The following is a 24,509-nucleotide window of genomic DNA, read 5'->3' on the forward strand; positions in this document are numbered from 1 at the left end:
AATTGAGGACAGCCTGAACTACTCAAAACCATATCTCAAAATAAACAAACAGCCAGAAATAGTGGCACATGTCTTTAATTTCAGCACAGGATGCAGAAGCAGGCCAGTCTCCGTGAGTTTGAGGCGAACCTGGTCTATAGAGCAAGTTCAAGACAGCCAGGACTACACAGAGAAGCCCTGTCTCAAAACAACAACAACAACAACAAAACCAAATGAATAAATAATAAAAATAAAGAAACAAAGACTGGTTAAAGTATGTGAGTAAAAGGCATATTCTGAAGAATTTTCCTTTAGAAGATCAGTTTCTCTGTCATCCACACTACTTACTAAGCAGGGATTTCATTTGAGATGATGTTTTTATTATCCTGCCACCTCCTGTATACTTCCTATAGATATTATAAACATTTCTTCTGGGACTGGAGAGATGGTTCAGCCATTAAGGTCGCTGGCTTCTCTTCCAAAAGACCTGGGTTTCATTCCCAGCATCCACATGGTGACCCACAACGGTCTGTAACACCAGTCCCAGGGGATCCAACACCCTCTTCTGCCCTCTGTGGGCACCAAGCATGTGTGTGGTACACATACATGCACACAGGCAAAACTCTCATACACATAAAAAATAAAAGCAAAAAATAAAGTATAAACATTTCCTCTAAAATATATAAGTATGGATGTCTTGATTTGCCCTTTAAGGATGGTTCTAGAGATCACATGAGCTCTGCAATTTGTCAGAGACATTGTTTTTACCGTTGAATGACTAAACCTATGTAGATCAGAAGGAAGTGAGCCCATTGAGGTGCTATGTAATTAGTCTAAGACCTACCAAAAGAGAAAACAAGTGTATGGGTGCATGGAAGGAATTTAACTTGGCAAGTGCATTAGACCACCAGAAACTCGCTGATTATTACTCCTGGAAGCCAGTGATTATGCAAGGATGTGTTTACAAGGGAAAGGTAAGACCTGTAATTTTAGAACAATTAAAAGCAGTTACCCTTAATGGATAGAGTGCAGGAGCTGGAGAAGAGAAGAAGGCCTTTTAGATTTCCAGCTCACTCTCTGGGAAGCTACTTACCCCCTGAGGGTAAAATGCCGATTGCACCAACTCTTTCCCTTAGAGGGTGATTTTGGTGAGGAAAGAACATTGACCACACAGGAGTACTGCAGGAAGCCCATTGTCTGGAGCCAGCAGAGAGGGCAGGGAACGGATGGTGGCACATCACCGCAATCTAGACATGACAGACTGCAGAGCTCATTTGCCTCAATCATTTTTTTTAATGAGACCTGTATTTCACATTCAGATTCTCTTTTGTGTGTGTGGAAGTGTTTTACTGAGCATCTCTGGGGCTAGGAGGTGTCTTAGTTAAGGTTCTTATTGCTGTGAAGAGACATCATAACCATGGCAACTCATAAAGAAACCATTTAATTGGGGTGGCTTGCTTACAGTTTCAGAGGTTTGGTCCATTATCATGACAGGGAGAGTGGAAGTGGACAGGCAGATGTGGTGCTGGAGCTGAGAATGCTACATCTTGCAGGCAACAGGAAGTCAACTGACTGTCACACTGTGAGAAGCTTGATCAAAAGAGACCTCAAGGTCCACCCCCACAGTGACATACTTCCTCCAGCAAGGCCATACCTTCTAATAGTGCCACTCCATTTGGGGGCCATTTTCTTTCAAACCACCACAAGAGGTTTGACTGGGGTGTGGAACAAACAAAATTTTATAGTTACAGGGAGAAGAGGTGCCCGGTGGAGTTTGCCTCTTGGGGTATCCAACTCATGGCTCAGGATAGAAGGATAGCTATGAACATAGCCCAACACAAAATTGTAAACTTATTTAATAACTTAAGAGATATTTGTGGGTGTATGTGCACGTGTGTGTGTGTGTGTGTGTGTGTGTGAGAGAGAGAGAGAGAGAGAGAGAGAGAGAGAGAGAGAGAGAGAGAGAGAGAGAGAGGAAAAAGCTGGGTATGTGTGTGTGCTGTAACAACTTTTTCTTGAGCATGACTTTTGTAGGTGACAACCTTGTGTTACAATATCATGCAAAATAAATGCATGTATTCTCTTAGCCCATAGAATAAGGATCAGACACTCCTGTCACACAACACTAATGAATCCATATCAAACTCTTAGATTTGACAGCCAAGAATGATCCTGAATTGGGGATACTTAGGCAAAGTTGGGATTTGGTGATAGAGAAATCAGTTAAAGATACTGTCTTTAGCATAGGTTCTAGTCCCCTTGGGAGTAGGTGAGGTTACTTGTGATCTTGGGGCAGTTACCATGGAGATGATCCTTGTCGTATTGAATTCAGGATTAAGGTGCACAGTGAGGAATATTGGAGTATGCCTGGAATTGCAAGTATCATGTTTGCTTGGTGTCTTAGTTAGAGTTTGTATTGCTGTGATGAAACACCATGACCAAAATGCAAGTAGGGGAGGAAAGGGTTTATTTAGTTTACACTTCCACATTGCTGTTCATCACTGAAGGAAGTCAGGACAGGAACTCAAACAGGGCAGGATCCTGGAGGCAAGAGCTGATACAGATGTGATTGATGAGTGCTACTTACTGGTTTTCTTACATTTCAGAGGTTTAGTCCATTATCATCATGGCAGGAAGCAAGGCAGCATGCAGGCAGACATGGTGGAGAAGAAGTGGAGGGTTTTTACATCTTGACTGGTAGGCAACAGAAAGTGGTCTGTCTCACTGGGTGTGACTTGAGCATATATGAGACCTCAAAGCCTGCCTCCACAGTGACTCATGTCCTCCAGCAAGGACAGACTTCCTCCAACAAGGCCACACCTCCTAATAGTGCCACTCCCTTTGGGGGCCATTTTCTTTCAGACCACCACACTAGGCAACTAGTCCTTCTGGGACTAAACCAGTTTTTGCCATCATGTCCTCCACAGCACCAGGGCCTGTCTGTGCTAGAACCAGGGTAAACATTGGCTGAAGAATCCAGTGACTCACCCACTCACTAGTCAAGAACAGTTTGGGGACCCACCAAGTTGGAAAGTTATAAGGGCAGGAGGTCCATGGGTCCAGAGCCCCAGGCTTTAGAAATGTTATTTCCAGGACTTGAAAAGGAAGGCCCAACATGGCCTACTTCCCAAACTTTGGAAGCTCCAGCCCTGACTAAACTAGAAGTTCTGGGATTCAGGTTCCGAAACCACTCACTTGAGTAGCCCCCTCCCCAATCTGTCTATCTGGAACAAAGATTAAAACATGCTAGAAGAAAATTAAGTGGGGGGAGCAATTTCATAGGCAATTCAAGATGGGGCTTGCAAGGTGTGAGACATCTGTGTGGCTCTAAGTCCTGAGGGCCCCACAGTCCTCAGCTTGAAGCAGCCACTGGCGTTAAACTCCCAGACAGCCTGTACACCGAAAGCTGGTCACTGGGCCACAGCAGGGGCAGCAGCCACTCTCTAGGCTCCTGTTCTCTTTCCTGGCATGCTGTTGCCATGGGAACTTGGTCACCTTAGCCACTGCCCACTGGCGAGTAACACAGCTCTCTAGCACTTATTCCTTTCTTTATAGTTGCATACCCTTTCTGGACACCATGATGTGAGGATTTTAAAATTGTGTGACAATGACTTGAAATGACAAAACTGCAGTTCCGTTGTCCCAGGAGTCCATTAAGCCTGACTACTACTTATTCTAGCCTTGCTTGTTTGTTGTTTTGTGACTGTAACAATAGAGATAGATGACAGGTGAATTGATAGAAACATGTGATAGAAACATAGATGATGAATAGAAAGACAGAGGAATGTTATATAGATATAGATAAATGAAAGATAGATAACTAATAGGCAGATAGGTAGGTAAATGACAGGCAAGTGGGTAGATGATAGGAATGTAGGGAGAGTTGGATGGATGGATGGATGGATGGATGGATGAATGGATGGATGGATGGATGGATGGAAATAGGCAGGTAGATAGAATAATAGGTAGATAGATGTAAATAGATGCTAGCTAACTAGATAGACGGACAGACAGTAGGTAGATGGATGTACTGGACCCCTGAACTCAAGTCACATTTTTCTGCTGTTGCCTGTGTTACATCAATTGTACTCACAATAATGGACATTTTATGAAGTTTATTGCTTGACAGCTGAATTCTTTGCATGTTATTTATAATGCAATTGCACATCTATCAGTATTTTTTGCTCTTTTGAGACACATAGCTATTTTTACTGAGATACATACTCAATAGAATTTTTAAGATTTATTACTGAGATTTTATATATTTCCCTGTATGATTAAGAGTGAAAAGGATATATATTGAAATATTATGAACAATAGTCATGGTTTTGCATGGAGCAATCACCCCCCACCCCAGCTAGTAAACATAATTTCTGAACCCTGCACAAGTCTATAACTTTAGAACTCTCATGATCTTGATTTGGAAATGAGATTAAATTTTCAAAGTCTTAGGAAAATCAGGTCAGTGACAGTGCCCCATCATGTACCTTGAACCACTTTGAAAGTGGGCTTCATCATGAGCTTAAAGTTTTCCATTCCTCAGGCTTGTTTAGGCATGTTAACATGTTGAATGTTAATCAAACTTGGAATTATATTGTATTAGTCAGTGTTCTAGAGGAACAAAACTCATAGAATGAATCTTTATACTAAAAAGAACTTTATGAGAGTGGGTTATAAGCTATGGTCTGTTGCTAGAGTTTTTCTCTCCGGGTCCCGCCAAGCCCCGGCAGTCCCGTAGCCCACTTATAAAATAAACATATAGATGCGTATATTATTTAAACTGCTCTGCCATTGTCTAGTCTTACTCTTATACTCAGCCCATTTCTGTTAATCTATATGTCGCAACGTGTTCCGTGGCTTTACCTGCTGCCTGTACATGATGCTCCCTGGATGGCAGGCTGGTATCTTCTCCTCTCTGCCTTCCTGTTCTCTCAATTCTCCTCTCTGCTAGTCCTGCCTATACTTCCTGCCTGGCTACTGGCCAATCAGTGTTTTATTTATTAGTCAATCATCCACAGCAATGGTCTGGTTAGTCCAGCAATGGCTGTCTCCTGACTAGAAGGCTAGGAATCTAGTAGTAGTTCAGTCCATAAGACTGGATGTCTCAGCTAGTTTTTAGTCTATATTGGAATCCAAAAGAAATAGATTCTAATACCAGTAAGTAATCCTCAGCATCCTCATCTATCCTCAGCATCAAGATAGATGAACTTGCCAACAAGAGTGAGGGCAAACAGGCAAAAAGAAAAATCTCACTTCTTCCACGTCCTTTTAAGTTGACTGCCACCAGGTGTGGCCCAGATCTTCTGACCTCAGATGATCTGAATTTAGGGTGCATGTTTCCACTTTGAATCATCTGGATTTAGGATGTGTCTTCCCACCTCAAACAGTCCATTCTAGAAAAATTCCTCACAGGTATGCCAGATGCTTATATTTTAGTTAATTGCAGATGTAGTCAAGTTGACAACCAACATTAGCCATCACAGATATATTGACCCAGAAATGAAATACTGATGAAAACTTTTTAAAATTAAACCAATACAAGGATATTAAGGTAAATCCATCTCCCATTCTATAACAGAGTTGTTTAAAGCAGTCTTCTAGAAACAGAGAGTACAGCACTAATTTTCATGAAATTGAAATTTAGATTGTGCCAAAACAAAATGAGAATGCTGGAACTGTTTACAAATATCCTCAAGGCTACAAGACGCAACTGTGTAATGAAATCAGACTTTAAAAAAATGCCTCAATTTGGAAAATGTGCTTTTTAAGCAGAGAAGTTCTAAATATTTTCTTTCTGAAAGACAACAAAATTAAAGGAATATTTGAACCATCCATCTCAAGTATTCAAAGGAAACAAATAAATAATAACTACAGCACAAGTAAGGTTGGGGCCATGGGCCTTGGGAGAGACAGAACACACGCTCATTCTCTCCCTGAAGTTCTGTCTCCATCTTGCGGGGCATTTCAGGAATGGTAGCAGGAGGCAGTTGGGTGGTGATCAGACTGAGCAAGTTGAGTGAGTGGACACAAGGGGCTAAAGTTATCTTAAGACAATCAGTCCTTGTGCTTAGACTAGAGAGGTCACTTAGGATGAGGCCTAGGCAGAATTTCCTAGTACAAGGACCTTGGAGGATCCTTGGACCAGATTTTAGGAGGGACTTCCTGTGGACATGCTATGATAAACACTGAGGGACCTTGTTAGCATGAACTCTGTCTTCTGACTTGAGATAATACCACTGCTTGCTTAAGCAGAAGTTGCCTATCTGCTTTCCAGAATAATGTTCAGAAACCTTGGATGCTCAAATGACCTGGCTTCTACAGTTGTCCCTGCAGAGGCTTTCCCTCTTCCTAGCGAAGGATAAATGCAGTAATGGCATCCCCTTAGGAAGTTAGACGGGGTAGTAAGGTACATGCCACCGGTGTGGTGCTTTGTGGTATGTGTGATCAGCGTGAGACCCACCCTGCTAGGCAGTAGCATATTAACTACAGGCACCATGAATGCTGTTATAGTATATCTCTCACTTATCTGGATAGCTCTCACCATATACCCATTCAGCAGTAATTTCTCATTCTCCTTTTCCCTGTTCTCCTTGTAACCCTTGTTCTATAGTCTTCATCTATATCTGTGACATTTTAGCTGTCTTCACATACAAGACGGATTATGCAGGTTTGGGGACAAAGCTCAGTAAGAAAATGCTTGCCTACCATGTGAGAAGTCCTAGATTCAATCTCTAGTATTGCATAATGGATAGATGGGTAGATAAATTGATAGATGGATGGATGGATGGATGGATGGATGGATGGATGGATGGATGGATGGTTGGATGGATGGATGGGTGGGTGGGTATGTGGGTGGATAGGATATGTAGATAGGATAGACAGACAGACAGACAGACAGACAAAAGAGCCATGTAGTGTTTTGTATGTTGTCTTTATATGGATGACTTATTAAACTTAGCAGAAACCCCACCTATGTATATTACAGCTAGCAATGTTTTCTTGTTTTTAAATGATTTTCCATTAAATTTTCATATGGCATTTCCTTCATCCACTCCTCTGTTGTTGAACATATGACTTGTGTTCACATATTGACTATTGTCTGCAATGCTATGATGAGCATGGGCATGCAGATATCTTTTTGAGATCCTGAATTTAACTCTTCTAAGTATATGACCCCAGAAATGGAGCTACTAGAGTATAACACAGATGAGCCTATTTTAAATTCACTGATTGTTCTACGGACTTTACCTGTGTGCTGTATAAAATATTTTATACAGAGAGGGAGGACAGTGGTAGTGGTTCTTCCTCCTATCTTTGAAAAGGGATGCTCCTAATGACTCAATGAGTGTACTTCTGGAACCAGTGTACATCTATATGATGACATCAATGTTCTGGATCATTTATACAGATGTCAATACGCCTCTCAAGCTTTCCCTTCCCTTGCTTTTCCTCTTGTTGGTCCTGTCTTGGTCTTCTTTTCATAGCAGGGCTTGGAGCTGAAGCATTCTTTTCAACAGCTTGCCAAACTGCTTCTCTCTGCATGCTGCGTCACCCCAGCCCACCTGTATTCATGCACCCAGTCTTTTGCTGATACATGTGATGTAGTGATGGTAGTGATGAGCATGTCATTTTGCACATATGTGATTATCTGAATGATCCTAATATAATCTCCCTAAATGGATTTAGTAATGGGTAGCTGTTCCAGCTTTGACCTTGAAACACTGTCCCTAGAGCAATAGCAGGTAACTGCCACACCTGCCTATGACCTGCCCCTGGGGCTGACCTGCCCCTGGGGTGTGGCTGAGAGAGAGCCCCTTAAGACTCAAGGTGCATATGTGTTTGGCCCTTCTGGATACCTCGTGGTCCTGGAAGCCGCATGGGACACCAAGTCTTGGGGATATGGGGACCAGGCAGCTTGCCTAAGCATTGGCTTCTGCTTCTAGCTCAAGCCCCTTAATGAACTCTCACTTCCATTGACACCCTTGAAAACTGACCTGCTCCAGTTGTCCAGTGACTGTCTGTCCTGTGTGGTCATCGCTGCTTCCATGTATTTCCTTTGGTGCTGGTTACTGCTGCTCACCCTGTGCTCTCCTACAAGCCATGCTTTTGACTTTTACTGTGTGTGCAGCTTGCTGGCACTGGCGTCTTCCTCATCCCGCTTGCCTTCTCCAGACAGACTATCTGTTCTGTGTGCGCCCTGCTGCTTCCCTCCCTGTCTGTCTTCTGTGGCTTGATTTCTTGTGCTGACCTTGCTAGTGTCTACATGTGCCTCCATGCCCTCCTTGTCCAGGCTTCCAAGTCACAGCTCTTTACCTAGATGTGATCTCTGTGCTTTCCTGGATCCCAAATACTTGCTGGCTGTGTTCTATCACTTGATCTGCTCAGAATTTTTTGTTGTTGTTTTTAATTGTGTCAGTGGAGTTGAGATTTCCACTGTCCAATGGAGCATTTAAAATTTTAAATTGGCTGATCAACTTAGATAAAAAGAAGAAAAAAAAACCCTAAACTAAACATTGCTGAGAAAAACTCCAAATCTCATGGAATGCAGGGTAAAGGGCATCACCTTTCTTTATGATGACACCTAATGTCTCCCTGACCAAAAGGAATTGATGGACCCATGCAGTGGAAGCTCTGCCATTCAGCTGAAGAAGATGTCTGCTCTTTGGGTTGTGGGATTCCTGCTTGTATGCCGCTAGGTCTTGATAACAATCTCATTACAAGCGATAAGGGATTTGGAAAGAAAAAATGTGCTCCTAACTAATCCATTGCATTCCACCCTGCGTGCACAAGAGGAGAGGTGCTGGTCCCACTGATGGAGTAAGTTTATGTGGGGTCTGGTGACATCACATAGTGACTTTGTGCATTAGCGTCTGGGGGCTCTGCATCAGCCCCTGACCTACTCAAGAATGCCTGCCTTCAACAGATGCTAGAGTTTTTTGTTCCTGCATGTGTGTGGGATCTGACTCCTCACCATTACTGCTGTAGTTCAAGAACCAAATCATGCCCGGAATAGGACACTGCAGGAGGCTATGTCCCGTTTCCTTTCTGAACTGCAGCTCTGCGTGGGTGATTTTTCCTTCTTGGGAACCTTGGCCACCTCCTTGCTGTCTAGGGACAGGCCCTACGTGATTGAGCTCGCAGGTAGGAGCTCTCACATCTGGGTTCTGCATGGACCTTCCAACCTTGTTGCTGGTGACATGCGTGCGCATCCTCACTGTAGTTCAGCCCCAAGGAAATTATCCAGTGAACAAACCAGGATGTCCTGGGGCTCCTCTTTTAAATTCATTGTCTATTCTCTGCTCTCCCCTTATTTGGTTCTTCTGTATAGGCTAAGTCCAAAGAAAATGACATTTGTCCCACATAATGTCCCTGACTTGTCCACATTGGACATATTGTGGATCTATACTTATGTGCCTCTGTTCCAGCTTTTGGCACTTAAGAGTTACACATTTATCCCTAGGCTTCTAAACTGGGGCTCACCTACCTCCTGTAGTCTAAGACCATGCACGTTGGACCTGCAAAACCATGCAGTGAAGATGACTCACCTTTGTTCAACTGCTGAACAAATATTAAGCAGGACCGTAGCCCAGAGAAGGCCAGTGTTCATATGACTTTTCAAGATCGTTTTAGTGTGTGCTTGCTGGGAGTGTTTCACGCTGCTCCATGTCCTTGGTTTTCTGCCTTCAGGGCTTCCCACTCCAGCAGTGCTCCTTTCTGCCTTTTTCTCCTTCCTGCTAGGTGAGTGTTAGCCGGAAGCCATGCTTTCCCATCTAACCACCAGCTCACTGCCCTCTTCCTACACTTTCACCACATAACAAGTCCACAGACTGCTTATAACCTCTGCTTCCTGTTTTCTTCCTCTGGGAAGTGGCATTTGCTTAGTTTTTCTCCCTCATTTACATAGAGGATATGCCCCGTAACCTTAAATATCCGTATCATAATTCTGTTTGCAAATGAGAACATGTCTTGCATAACATGGAGGCTGAAGTCAGTAACCAGGAGGGTCAGGTATCACTCACCAGAGAAAGTACAGATGGGGTCTGGTCCCCACAGAGCTGAGACACAGTGACATGCTCTGAAGTAAGCCTTGTGTGGCACTGCCCCTGTCTGGCATGCTCTTGGAGTGGGACAAGTAATTCTCAGTTGTCTCTGTTTCCCCCCGGCATTATGCAAAGATTACAGATCATGATTTCCTATTCAGAAACCGCAGCCCTGGTTCTTTAATACTTGCACACTTTCCCCCTTCCCCACCGCTCCCTCCAGGGCCAGCAAGGAGAAGTAACTAAGAGCTGTCTTACAATAGAGGCTCCTGTGCTTCCGGTTTGCTTTGGGACATGCTGTGCTCAGGGGACACTAGTCCTACTAACTCATGGTTTGCAGATAGCAACTACTTATTGAGTGTGTGCCCCATGCTTGGACACGTTCATCCAGCATTGCTGGAATCACACACCCAGTCCTTAGCTTCCTAGGGATTACACATTTATGTACAGAAAAGGGAGCCAACAAATATAGTTTCCATTGTCATAATTACCACGAAGAAAATGAGCTTTCTTCATAGAAGAGCTAGGAAAAGACAGGCTGTCTGCGACTGGGGCTGTAGCTGGGTGGTAGAGGGCTTTACCTCACCTGCATGGGGCCTTAGGTTCAATGCCCAGTACTATGAACACACACACACACACACACACACACACACACACACACACACACACACAGAGAGAGAGAGAGACAGAGACAGAGACAGAGACAGAGACACAGAGAGACAGAGACACAGACACAGACACAGACACAGACACAGAGACACACAGAGAGAGAACATTGACTTTACAACTATATGGGCTTGCATACCTGTATCCGCATATATATCATACACATACAAAAAAGAAAGGGAAGGAGGGAGGGAGGGAGGGAGGGAGGGAGAGAGAGAGAGAGAGAGAGAGAGAGAGAGAGAGAGAAAGAGAGAGAGAAGAAAGAAGGAGGAGGAGGAGAGGCCATGCAAGTGAGAGTAGGGAGGGCCTTCTTTCAGAGGGACGCCCCTTCAAGGAGTATGCGACATTGAGCTGCCAACATAAGATAAATTGCAGTTTTCCCTGATTTACCTGGTGAGGGTCGGGGGTGAGGGACAGAGTCAAGAGGAGCTAAGGAGATGGGATGAGTCTATGCTTTCTTTAAAACATGATCTTGAAGAGCTGGGTGAGATGGGAGGCTGGGAGACAGCGTGGAGTGAATCTGGTGTTCAGAGATGAGAGAACAGAGGGAGCATTGGCCCCAAGTGGGAGACGGAGATTGGCAGGATGGACGTCAGCCTGTCAGCCAGAACTGCCAGACAGCTGGTGGCAGTCAGTGCTTCTGGAAGCTGCCAGAATGGTGGAGTTGTGAAGCCATGCAAGGGGGACCTGGAGCCTTGACAGGAGAGGACTGGCCTCCTTTGTGCTGGAGAACTCAGAGTCTTGGACAGAAGGCTGGAAAGTCAGAGGGAAGGAGAGAACAGTCAAGACTTGCTCAGTGCCAAGGTCAGGGCCAGCAACAGCAGCCAGCAGATGGCTGAAGCCTGAGGACAGCCAGGGCCTGAAGGAATGGCCCTGTGCCTTCTCATGAGCCGGTCAGGTAATGTGAGACTCCCAGGGGGACCAACCTCCCTAGCTCCCTGCATGGATCCTATGATTCCCTCACATGGCCTGGGAGCTCAGAACTGCAGTGAAATGAAGTGTGCAAGTTGCTAAAGGAGAGAGCAAGAGGGAGCCTGCAGCCTGCAGCCTGCAGTGCACAGCCCTCTGGACATCAGGTGTCCCCAGAGTTGCTGCAGTGGTGACAGAAGACAGTAGCATGTTCTTGGAGTTAGCTCTGGGACTTGTTTATTTCATCACAGTTTTCCTGGCTATGGCCCAGGAGATAGGATAGATTTTTCCATTTCCTAGTTAAGGGTACTGTAGCTTGGTTGATAAGTGTCCACCAAAGGACCAAGTGTTAACAGCTTAAGACTCTCAGAAGGTAGTTCGACCTTTAGGATGCAGAGCCGAAAGAAAGACCTTTAGATCATCGGAGACATGTCCTCTAGAAGGATCCTGGATCCCTGACTCTTTCCTTTTTCTCTTCCTGGATGTGTGAAGTGAGCAGTTTGGGCCTGCCACGTGATCTTTTCATGATGTCCTACTCACCTGCACTGTGGCACGTGACTGTGAGCTAGGACAGTTTCTGCTCAGAAGTTAGTTCCCTCGGCGCTTCATTCTTTAGTCCCTAGGTCATGCGACACTCAGCTCCACAGCTGGCGGAACCATCCCACAGTTCAGCATCATCATCCTCATTCTATGCTTTTGGGACCATATCAATCTTTCTACTGCATTTGCCACTTGTGAATTAAGTGATAATTTGAAATATAAGATACAGTGAAAACTTTGCTTGGCTTTTTGTTAATATTTAATTAGAGATTACATTTTTATGTGGGGAATGTTTGCTTCTTTTACCAATAAGATCTTATTTCACTTGAACTAATCAAAGGATATTTTTCCAACCATTTTCCCAGTAAAAGTGACAAATAAAAATTCCATAGGAATTCTGTCACCTGTGTCCCAACAAAGCCATTCCCCACACCGAGGTAATGCACACGGCCACATCTATTACCATCAGTAATGTTCTCATGACTCTTTGTAATTATTGTCTTTTCCCATCGCTAAGCAGCCACCATCATTATGGATTCATTCACATGTTTAAACAAGTTTTCTATTGACATGATGTTATATTCTCCTGAGGGATTAGCTGCTTTTATTTAGCAGAGTTGTCTTGACAGTCATTTATTTTACTAACACATTCCCCTTCATGGCTGTGTAGTATTCCACCGTGACTTGTTGACTTAACTGTTGGTAGACATTTGGGTTGCTAGTGATTTTGACAGTGAGTGTTTCTGGGCATGCTTTTGTTTCTCTTAGGTAAATGACTGGGAGTGGAATGACTGAGCCATATAGTAGGGCATGCTTAGCTTTTTAAGAAATCACTAAACTGTTTCTGAAATGATTGTGCACTGGTGTAATTCCAGATTCACAAAGTGTCATGAAATGGATTTCTTCAGCTCTCTAGAGCTGTTCTTTGGAATACCAGCACAACTCTTCCCTAAATAGTCATTGGAATTTGCCCATGGGATATTTTCCTGTGAGTGTTGTTTTAGCTATCTTCTACAGGTTTTTGCTTATATTTACTTTTGGTTTGTTCAAAATGCTTCTTACTTCTTTTTTAAAAAAATTTTCTCATCCATAGGTTATTTTAAAGTGCTTATTTTATGAATATTTGGGTTATTTTAAAGTATTTGTTTAACTTATGGATATTTTCAGGTTTATAAACTTCCATTCTGCTATAATATTGAAGTTAATGAAATTCTGGTCAATAGCATACTTATATCTTCCTTAAATCTTTTACATTTCATGAATTTTACCTCATAGCTCAGGCTATCTTCTCTCATAGAAAATTTTTTTGTGATCACTTGCAATGGATGTGTTTCCTGATGCTGGATGGAATATCCAGTAAATATTGATTTGTGTGCTGGTATTGTTTCAGTGTTCTATGTCCTTAATGACTTTTCATCTACATTTTCTATTAGTTCCTGAGAAAATGATGACAAAATCCTATCCTATAATTATATTTACTTGTCTCTTGAATACTAATTTTCCTTCTTTATGTCAATGTTCATTTATTAGTACATAACTTTATAATTGTTACATCCTCCTGGTGACAGTTGCCTTTTATCATGTTGAAATGGCTTACTTTATCCCTGATAAAATATTTTAATCATGAATCTATTTGTAGCTTTTTATTTGAACATAAATTAACTTTTATATTTAAGTAGGATTAGTGTAGGCAACTTACTGACTTTTGAAAATCTAATCTGACAATCTCTGCCTATTAAGTGGGGATGTTTAAACCATTTATATTTAATGTGGTTGTTGATTAGATTGAGCTTAAGTTTGTATCATTTCTACTATATTTGTTTAATCTGTTTTTTTCCCATTTAATCATCTCTATCCATTTTTAGTGTCTATTTTTATTAGTCTGTTTCATTTCTTATTTGTAGTTAACTGTCTTGTGTTGATAATTTGGACATTTACCATGTTCATCTTAATTTGTTGTATTCATGCAACCCTATGAAAATACTTTTGTTTTCATCCTTCCACCCAAGTCACCATGTATTTACTTTTCTATGTATTGTAATCCTACAGGGATTGCTGTTCTGCTTGTTGTCTTTAAAGGACGTTTAAAAAAATATTTGCCTATTTCTCTTTTTATTTTTTGTGTGGATCAAACTTGTGAGGTGGAATCCTTTATCCTCTGCCAGCATTTCTTATGCAAATCTAGAATTTATATTCTTCTTGTTTTATAGCTGGAAAAGTATTTTTTCTTTTTCTTTGACTTTCAATATCTGTCTATATTGATTAGGTGGGTGCATTGGTTATTTTTCTCAATGCTGTGACAAAAATAATCAACAAAAACAGCTCTAAGGAGGAAAGAATTGTTTGGTTTTATGGTACATTGTAAAGGTGAAGTCATGGCAGCAAGAGCCTGAGGAGTCAGAAGGCAGAGAGAGATGAATGCTGGTGCTCAGCTTACTTTCTCTTCTGTGTTGAACAGGAGATATTAACCCATGGAATGGTACCACCCACAGTTAGGATGAGTCTTCCCTCTTAGACACTTTCAAATGTATGTTTCTATGGTGAATCTAAATCCCTTCACTTTGACAATGAAGATTAAAAATAGAGGAAGTGATGGACACCAGGAGAACAAGGCCCTCTGAATCAACTAAGCACGGCACATATGAGCTCACAGAGAATGAAGCAGCAAGCACAGGGACTGCATGTGTCCACACCAGGGCCTCTGTGGATATAGTACAGCTATTAGTTTAGTATTTTCATGGGACTCTTGACTGTGAGGCCAAGTGGGTCTCTGGCTCTTGTGTCTGCTCTTGAGCCTCTTTTCCTCCTATTGGGTTGCCATGTCCAACTTTGATATGATAACTTTTGATAATTTTATTTTGTCATGTTTGGTTTTTGTCTCTTGGAAGCCTGTTCTTCTCTAATGAGAGACAGAAAAGGAGTGGATTTGGAGGGGAGGGGAGGAACTAGAGGATCTGGAGGAACTGGGAGGAGTGGAGGGAGGGGAAACTATAATCAGGATATATTGTATGAGAAAAGAACCTATTTTCAATAGAAGGAAAAAAGGAAAGGAAAAAAATCTATATATATTATGGGAGCCCAATAACTATGTACATTTCTCTGATTTTAACTAGTGAGAGTTTGGAACCAAGAGACTTGATAAAAGGGCAGTGAAAACTACTGTGTCATTTCCCCCTTACCTTGTCTTAGAAGCATTTACAGAAAGCCCCATGGCATATTAAATACCAAAAATTGCTAACCAATTCTTTGTCTAAAAACATATCCAATAATCTGAATATGATATAATAAAATGACTGAAATACCTAATAAAGGAAGGAATAAGACCTTCAGTTTTATAGTTGTATAGTTCTGCATGGAAAATATTCTAAATACATTAGTCCAAAGGGCAATTTATAGGGCTGATTACAAAATATTTACATTTTTTGTAAACAATAACAAAAACATTGCATAAATCTGCAGGCTGTTGGAAGCTGCAGTGGTAGCTCCAGGCTTCCCTGAGTTTCACTGTCAAAAGAATAGTGTGTTTGATCTTTACAAACTCCTGTAATTTCCTCAGCATGTATTCAGAACTGCAATTTGGGGACAGAGAGTATCTGAGGAAGGTGGGTCTTCTTGTTAGGGCATTCCATGTATTTCCAGATAGCTATTTCAACTTGGGTTTCCATTGTCTTAAGGAATTTTCGACTTCTACAAGCTGTGTAAACTAGATAATTCTTTTGCAAGTTAAACAAAACACATTTTCTAGTTTAAGTCAAGTTTAAGACTCTCTCTCCCATGCCTCCCCAAAAGAATTATTGATGGAGTTCTCTGCTTTTCATCTCTTTTCTTCTGCATTTCTTCTTCTTTTCAGTTCATCTCTTTCCCATCAATTTTGACAATAATTTCCCATGTTCACTGTTGCTCTTTGTGTAGTGGGTCTGTTTCCTCTGGCTGCTTTTTATTATTATCTTTTTGTCAATTTGAATTTGATATGTATTTAAACGATTTTCTTGATATTTCTTGTACTTGGGAGTTAATGAAATTATTGGACATGGTGGTTTATAGTTCTCATTATTTAAAAAACTTTTCAGTGTCTATTTAAAAAAAATTCATCTCCCCTTTCTTATGATGACTCCAGTTCCATGTTGAATGACTTTCCCAAACTTTATTGGTATTCTGTAGATTCTTCTTTTCCTTGGTTCTTTAATGTGCTACTTTTTAAATAATGATGTCATCATTTAAGTCTACTAGTCAGTTTTCTGCAATGCCACTTGACTCTTTTGGCTGGGCTCTTATACTTATCATGTGTGCCTCATTGGGCTTTAGTTACAATGACTATTCACATGTCTGTGTGTGTGTGTGTGTGTGTGTGTGTGTAATTTCTTTTCACACATTGGCATTTTCAATCAATATATCATAAATCTTACCTTGTTGGGGACCCAATATTCCTTCGTTCTTGGGTTTTGTTGTGTAATCTACTTTACTGAGGTCTTGCGCTTTTAGCTTTGTTAGGTCTAGCTGTACTCAGCACAAATTTTTCCACAACTGAGCCATGATGCCTCTTAGTAGTCTAATCTCTGTCTTGAATGGCTTGCTTGGCAGGGGACTATTGCATGTGGTGATGGAAAGTTTACCAAGTAGGTAAGATTATGAAGTGAATTTTATTGTTCCTACATTTAGATTTTTATTGGAGGCCACAAAAAAATTGCCAGAATCTTCTGATCAGAAATGGAGAAAATATTCTCCTGACCCATCCTGTTTGGGTCAGCTTTAGAGCACATAAATAGCATCTAAAATTAGTTGTTAAAAATAGCAGCCATGTGTTATTACCCCCTCCTCCCTGGTAATGTTGGCCATGCGTGCTCTGACAGATAATCCAGTTCCAACTTGCTTTACTCAGGTGTTGGCAATCAGCTGGTCTCTTTGGGTTTACTGGTTATCTAAATCTAGCAATTGTCTGGCCCTTGCCTGAGTGGACAGGAGACCATAGCATAAACCTGATTGTGCAGTCACCTCACTCAGGCTTGCTTACACTGTGGTGCTGGTGGGCCACCCCTGCAAGGGCAACAGAGGGGTGAGCCTCTGTGTGGAAACGTCCAAGGCTTGGCCTCTACGTGATGGCTCTGTTGCTGCATTGATCAAAATAAGCCACGTGATCAGCCTGGATTCCAGGGTGGGGGGGGAGTGAGTTTGTGAGCGGAGGCATGTAGGTGCATGTGTGTGTGAGTGTATGTGGGAAGCAGAAAGCAACCTGGAATGTCATTCCTCAGGAGCTGTCCATGTTGTCTTTTTGAGACAGGGTCTCTCAGTGGCCTAGAGCTTGCAAGTTGACTGGACTGGCTGTCCAGTGAGCCGAGCCCCAGATATTTACCTCTTTCTTCTTTCTGAGGTCTGGAGTTTCAAAAACATGCCATCATGCCTGCCTTGTGTGTGGGTGAGGTGGGGGGGTGTCTGGGGGTTGAACTTGGGTCCTCATATTTGCAAGGAAATCATTGTACCAGTCAAACTCCCTCCCCAGCTGATCACTGCTGTGAGAAGAGAAGCTGTGCTATCTGAGCTGTCTCAGAAGATACAGTGTGTCCATTCAAATTCACTGTGCAATGAACAAACGAGACTTATCTGCTGCTCTTGAGCTTAGAGACATCACTTGGCCCAGCAGTTGGCTAGCTAGCCGACTGAGGCTGTCTTGAATGGTTCTCAACTGTTTTAAAAACTGAAGCTAGCGTTCATCTTTCCTGTTTGTCTCAGCTTCGCCTTCAGAAAGACTTCCAATCTCATGTTTAGTCTGTCTGCAGAGTCTTAGATCAGCACGGTGCCAATTCATCATCAAAAGGGAGAGACTGCCGGTGACAGCCATCCACCCCCACTTCAGGTCAAATCATTTACGTTGTGTTCACTCAGCCCAGGCCGCCGTCTGTTCTGTCAGAAGCTAAGAGACACCCCCAAACCACTCAAGGTCATGATTGGACTGGTTGTCTCAGGTTGTTGAGCAGACTCCTTTTCCACTGGGAAAGCAAGGAACTCTTAGAAAAAGAAGGGCTGACTATTCCCTGACTATTCCCATGGCGTGGAGCAAAAGGACTTGCTTGTTTCCAAGTCTTAAGAAAATTGTTCTCACTCTCAAGTATATCATTTCAGTTCTTTCTGTAACCAATCCTTTATTGCTGACATTAGCATAATGGAAATAATGTGAAATTTCTATGAGAAAAAACAATGTCCTCCCAATTTCTCTCCCCTCTCAAACAAAAACAAATGTCTGAGGTCAAATATCAGAAAGAGAATAGAAGGAAATATTCCGTATTCCTAATTACCATGTGGGAGATTTCTGGGTCCCTGGCAATAGTACAAATGCTCCAGGAATCTTCAGCAAGGGTAAAGTTCAGGAAAGCACCATCATTGCCAGGCAAGCAGGAGTATAAGTGAACAGCCTAGATGATGAGGGGAGCCTTTCTCTCAGCTCAGAGGATTCCTGAGAAGACCAAGGCATGAGTCATCTGATGCTTGCCTGTGTCCCTGGAAGGGATGGAGAGCTCATACAGACTCTATTGCAAAAAGAAGACATGTTTTGTAGCATTTTACAGCATAGGTTGTTTTGGTGTATGGTTCGGTTTTTGCTTAACTATTTAGGATTTTTTCCCCATGTATGGTATGAAGACCAGCTCTCAGCATTTTATTCTATGACTGACATTAGTGCCAACACCATTTGCTGCATAGTCCATCAATGCCCCCACTGATGTGTACTGACATGTTCGTTATGAACTAGCATTGTGTGTGTGAGTCTGTGTCCTAGGCAGTGACCGCCTTCCATTAGTCCATTTCAGTTGTGAATAAAGATCAGTTATACCTGGCTGCTGTGGTTATTGAATGGATTTTGACATTTCATGAGACAATACTCTGCTTTGTTTTTATTCACATAACAACAACAACAACAATCATCTCAGATCCTCTGCAAAGATTTTCAACTCATTTGTAAAGCTCCCTGAAAAATCCTCTTGAGATGGTGATTTAGATATGTATTAACGTAAGAGAATTAAATCCTTGGCCCAATTTTATACTTTCATGTGTGAATGTGATGTTGAAAATGCGGAATTTAGGTGTGTATTACATTTTACAATTAGTGAGTTCTTTTTAAATTTCATACTTATTTCCTTACTGTTTATTTTCAACTTAACTACATTATGATCAGGAAGGGAGATCACATGACATGGGTTCTGGTCATCCATCTGTTCACGATCTTAGTGGTTTAATGGCAGGTTTTAAATCTTTGTGTATGTAAGAAGAATGTGTTTTTTCTATGTGGAGCATCAGGTCAATGTATTATATAAATTTATTAATTATATTAATATCCTTAATGTCTATCAATCATTATGTAAGAGATTAAAGAAATCTCTTTACTTTGTGCATTAAATTTATCTGCATATAGCATTTTAAAAATTGCAAAATAACTGCAGCTCAGAAAATATAGAATCTATACAGCATAGTATGGACTTCTTAGGTTGAAAACTAAATGAATTCTGTCTATGGCTATATGTCCAGGGCTCATTGGGAGCTCCCGGATGAGCCTGGGGTACAGAACTTGGTCATCTAGACAGTGAACTGTCCTCCTTCATTTCCCTATCTGTTTTGTAACTCAGACATTTACTGCTAACTTGCATTTACTAGTGAAGATGGCTTAGATGAATGTGACCTGGAATCCCATCTTTCTTGGCACTAAGGAGTTCCATGTCCCTGACTGTGCAGGCATATTATCTCTGAATTTACATGTGCTTTTGTCCACTCTGCATCCTTGGATAAAGAGCCAATGTATTTCAAAGGCATTTGTATCATATTTGGAAGGTTTTGTTGACAAGCAAAAGCAATAGTTGTTCATGGTGTTGTATTTTATTCCCCGGAAACCCAGGTGACTCCCTAGCTCACCCCTTTTTTAAATTCCATTTAGTTTTCTAGTTTTCTCATCTCCCATCCAACCTCTTCCTTGATATTTCTTGTGATTCCCATACCAGGGGCTCCCACTGAGGCCTCCACTCAGTTAAGAATGATCTAATTTTTACAACAACTCTGGCCAAGAATAAGAGCTGGCCTTTGACATGTAAAATGTCCTTGGATGATTCTTAAAACTGAAGAAAATTTCCTTAGTTGGATTCGCCTTTTAGGCCTCTGTCATGTCTTTTCTGTCTGTCTTCTGAACAGTTTGTCAACATTCTAGCATAAACCAATTTTAAATATAAATCAAGTTATCTATTGTATAAATATATGTACATACATGCAATGCCTCTGCCTGGACTTCTGTTTATAGTGATTCCCATAACTATGACTGATGACCACTTACAGGCCAAGCATGTTGCTTGGTGTTTTACATACATCTTCAGTTATACATATTATCTCAGCACGGGAAGCAGTCTGCTTATCACCATTTACAGACAAGGCTTCTGAACGAGAAGGGATTAAGATGCCTACTGATTTTCTTAGCAGCACCTGGGTGCTGGTAGACCCGCCATTCAAACCACACTGGGGAGTGATTCCTGCTTCTGTGCTTTTCTTTCTTTTTTTTCTGTGTGTGTGTGTGCTCGCATGTGTGTAGTGTGCATATATGTACATGCGTGTTTTCCTACATGTATCATGTATGATGTTGGTGGAAGCCCTAAGCTGATGTTGAGAAGCATCCCCTATGGCTTTTCTATCTTTATCCACTGAGGCAGAGGATCTCAGTCAAAGCCAAAGCTTGCTGCCATGGCCAGACTCGCTAGCCAGCTTGCTCTGGGGATCCCCTGTCTCTGCCTTCCCAGATGGGAGTTTACAGGTAGGCTATCACACTGGTAACTCATCATTTACATGGGTTCTAGGCATTTGAACTCTGGTCCTCACATTCATGAGGCAAGAGATTTAACCACTAAACCATCTCCCCAGGCCCCCCACTCTATGCTTTTATCCACAGGCTAAGCAACTAAAGCATAACGTTGTGTTTTCAGGTCATCGCCTAGCGGTCTCCTCACATCCTCCTTCAGGCAGCACCAGGAGTCCCTGGCAGCAGAGAGAGAACGGAGGCGCCAAGAGAGAGAAGAAAGGCTGCAGAGGATAGAACGGGAAGAGCGAAACCGATTCAAGTAAGGACTTGAAGACTGTTTCTAACTGTGGTTCGGAACTTAGAGCGCAGACTCACAGGCTTCCTAAGTGGGTCAGGAGCAACACCTTTGCTCCCAATTCTGTGTGTACCTTTGAAGAGGAGGAAGACTCCCTGCAGCAGGCTGCTTGGATAGGGTGTGTCCTGCCTTCCTCAAGCCATGTGGCAGGAAGCACAGACAGCCAAATGCAATTAGGGTGCTGTGTAGCCTTGGTCACCATAGTTAAAGTGGCTTTACCCAGGACACAGAGCCTGATTGCCTCAATGTAATTTGCCATTTCTCCCTGAAGGCCTTCATGTTTTATTCATATCCTATTAGATGCAGAATATCTTTTTTCCCCAACTTTCTGGTTTGTTCTTTGCTCCCTGTAGTAACTACATATTCACATATATATATGATAAAATCTATCTTGGGGAATTTTTGTACCAATTACTCCTAGCCTATGCCATGCTCTCTGCCCCTCCATGGATGCTTCCCTGGGCATGTCTCATTGAAGTTTCCATGTCTCATTGAAGTTTCCATGTCCCATTGAAGGTTCCATGTCCCATTGAAGGTCCATGTCCCATTGAAGGTCCATGTCTTAGCCTCTCTGTTCCCATTGAACCCAGCGTCCCTCTGCTTCCCCTTTTACCAGTTCACCTGTTGGCTGTCCTCCAGGTCCAGCTCTTTCCTCTCCCCTTCCTGGGCTCCACATGCTGTGCTTTGCAGAATGCACAGCACTGAGTCTTCCTTACACCTTTCCTCTCTGCCCTTCTTCCCACCTCTTCTCTTCCACTCCCCCTTTCCTGCCTTTCCCCGCCACACTCTGTATCTTACACCCTCTCTTCTCATTATCCCTCCCAGAGCATCACCATTTCCCCTCTTTCCGTGTTCCTCCCCATCTCCCCTTCCCATTTCCTCAGTTTAGTTTCTTTGGCAAACACTCCCATGGATGATGCTCGTCACATCCTTAGAGAACATAAGGCATGATCAGTGATAACTTACAGATTCAGTGACTTCCCCAGAGGCCAAGAGGATCATGTGTAGAAATGACCCAAATATGAGCAGAATTGTAAAGCTGCTTAGTGGCCACTTACTACTTCATGCACAGACACCCCAAGTCTCTCAGTGGAAGGCTAAGCCTGGCTTTGGTGAGAGAGGATGAATAGGTGGCATGAGGTAAACCAAGATCATTTTCTGCCACACGTGTGTGGTATACTGTGAGCTGTCAGAATTCTACCAAATGGTGCATGGAAACATCAACCTGTCTGCACCTCTTCTGAGGTAGTTCCAGAAGTTGTTTATAAAATCCAATTTTTAAAACCCCTGGAACAAGTTAAATGCTTTCTGATTTATGGATCTTTGAGAAATCTCATATTTTACCACCAATTAGCAGCTGGGAATTTGCCTCAAAATACGTGGAAAATTCAAGGATTAAGTTATACACCAAAAGTCTTATTGAAAATCACTTAAAGTTGGGTACACGAAATGCTGCCTCTAGAGAAAACAGGACCACCAGCACCAGAGAAAGCTAGGGGATAGTTCATTAAGTGCTTGCCATGAAAGTGTGAAAATCCAACTTTAACCTTAGAACCTGGGTGATAGATAAACCTACCTGTGGTGGCATACACTTGTCACCCCAGTGCCAGGGAGGCAGAGACAGGAGGATGCCTGTGAGGAGGCTGTGTGGCCAGCCATCCTGGCTTACTTAGGTAAGCTTTGAGCCTATGAGTCATTCTGTCTCTATCTCAGGTGGGCCCTGGCCGAGGTGGGGCTGGAGCAGTCGCTCAGTGGGGAAGAAGAATGCTTGCTACAGAATATGAGGACTTGAATTTAGATCCAGGCATCCACATGAGAAGCTAAGTCTGGAAGCATGCAGGCCTGTAAAGCCTGTGCTGTGGAGGGGTTATAGAGAGCTGGGGGAAGACAAGGGCATTAGTGGGCCTTGCTAGTCCCATCCCAGGCCCAGGTTCAATGAGAGACCCTGTCTCAAAGGAATGAGGTGGAAAGTGATAAAGCAGGATCCCCAACATTATCCTCTGGCCTCTGCATACACAGTCACACACACCCACAAAACCAAACAAGGTGCATAGTGATACTGAGGAATAAACCTAGGTTGTCCTCTGAACTACACACACACACACACACAGAGAGAGAGAGAGAGAGAGAGAGAGAGAGAGAGAGAGAGAGAGAGAGAGAGAGAGACAGAGAGAGAGAGAGAGAGACAGAGACAGAGAGACAGAGAGAGACAGAGACAGAGAGACAGAGAGAAGGAACTTCCTGAGCGGCAACCCATTTCTGATTTGAACATGTGTAGCTCTTAGCATAAACAGCAAGCCCAGCTCTGAACAAGCTAGAGAGAGGACTACCACCCAGGTCCCAGAACGGCTGCAGGGTGGTTCACAAGGCCTGACCCAACACAGTAGAAACACCAGAGAACTGAACTAATAATACTGGAGCCCACGTCAGAAGGTGCTCACAGGTGAACCCAATCTATTTGATTATCTGCAAAAACAAAGCAAGAATGAGTATCGTTTTTAGAATTTAAGTCCTCAGATTTTTGTTGTAGATTTGAGATATACAGATGCAATGCAAAACAGCCTGTCACAAAGAGCTGAGGAAATTTTAGCACAAAGAAGAAAGATGCTGAAAAGATGATAACGACTGAAGGGACACAGATGATGTCATTGTCGGGCAGATTTTAAAGTAGCTATTGTGAATGTGTTCCAAGAGTAAGGGCAAACACATCTCTGCCACAAGCTATTCTTGGAAATAATTGATCTATATGACAAACTATATTAGAATTCATTCCCAATATATTACAGTGGAATGTTAGAGTAAGACATTTTACTAGTAAGACTGAAAAAAAAGAGCAAGGGTAGCAGAAGTATGCTTGAAATAACTTAAAAGGCAAGCCTTTGTGAAGAAGAACCGAGTAGAAATTCACATAAATTGAAACATGGAAAAAAAATGAATTCGTTGGATGAGGCAGGCAGCAGAATTGAAATGAGAGAGGAGGGCCAGTGAGCCCACCGGAAACAAAGTGTAAGAAAAAAAGTCTCAGAAACCCTTGGAAAAACACTCAAATCCCTATCATTTGTGTCATTGGAGCCCTAGTAAAGCAGGAAGATAGACTGAGAACATGTTGTAACATTCAAATCCATGTTGTACACATGTTTACATGCACACAGACTGGGGACTGACTCTGACATCCGGCCTTCAGAGATGGTTCATCATCAATCACTATTAGCTTTGGCTTTCAGGTGATTATCTCTTGTTATTTTAAGAGTGCAGA

General features: G+C 42.4%; 1 protein-coding gene across 8 annotated transcripts in view; it reads left to right on the top strand.

The window, feature by feature from the left end:
* The window catches only part of Fhod3 (formin homology 2 domain containing 3), a 426,147-nt gene that overhangs the window by 325,094 nt on the left and 76,544 nt on the right, over positions 1–24,509 (top strand). For all 8 annotated transcript variants that reach the window (XM_028867156.2, XM_028867157.2, XM_037197014.1 and 5 more), the window contains one exon: positions 21,083–21,217. In XM_028867156.2, the coding sequence (XP_028722989.1) occupies positions 21,083–21,217 (135 nt within the window). The remainder of the gene's footprint in view (positions 1–21,082; positions 21,218–24,509) is intronic.

This window comes from Peromyscus leucopus, chromosome 19 (assembly GCF_004664715.2).
Source record: "Peromyscus leucopus breed LL Stock chromosome 19, UCI_PerLeu_2.1, whole genome shotgun sequence".
Lineage (NCBI taxonomy): Eukaryota > Metazoa > Chordata > Mammalia > Rodentia > Cricetidae > Peromyscus > Peromyscus leucopus.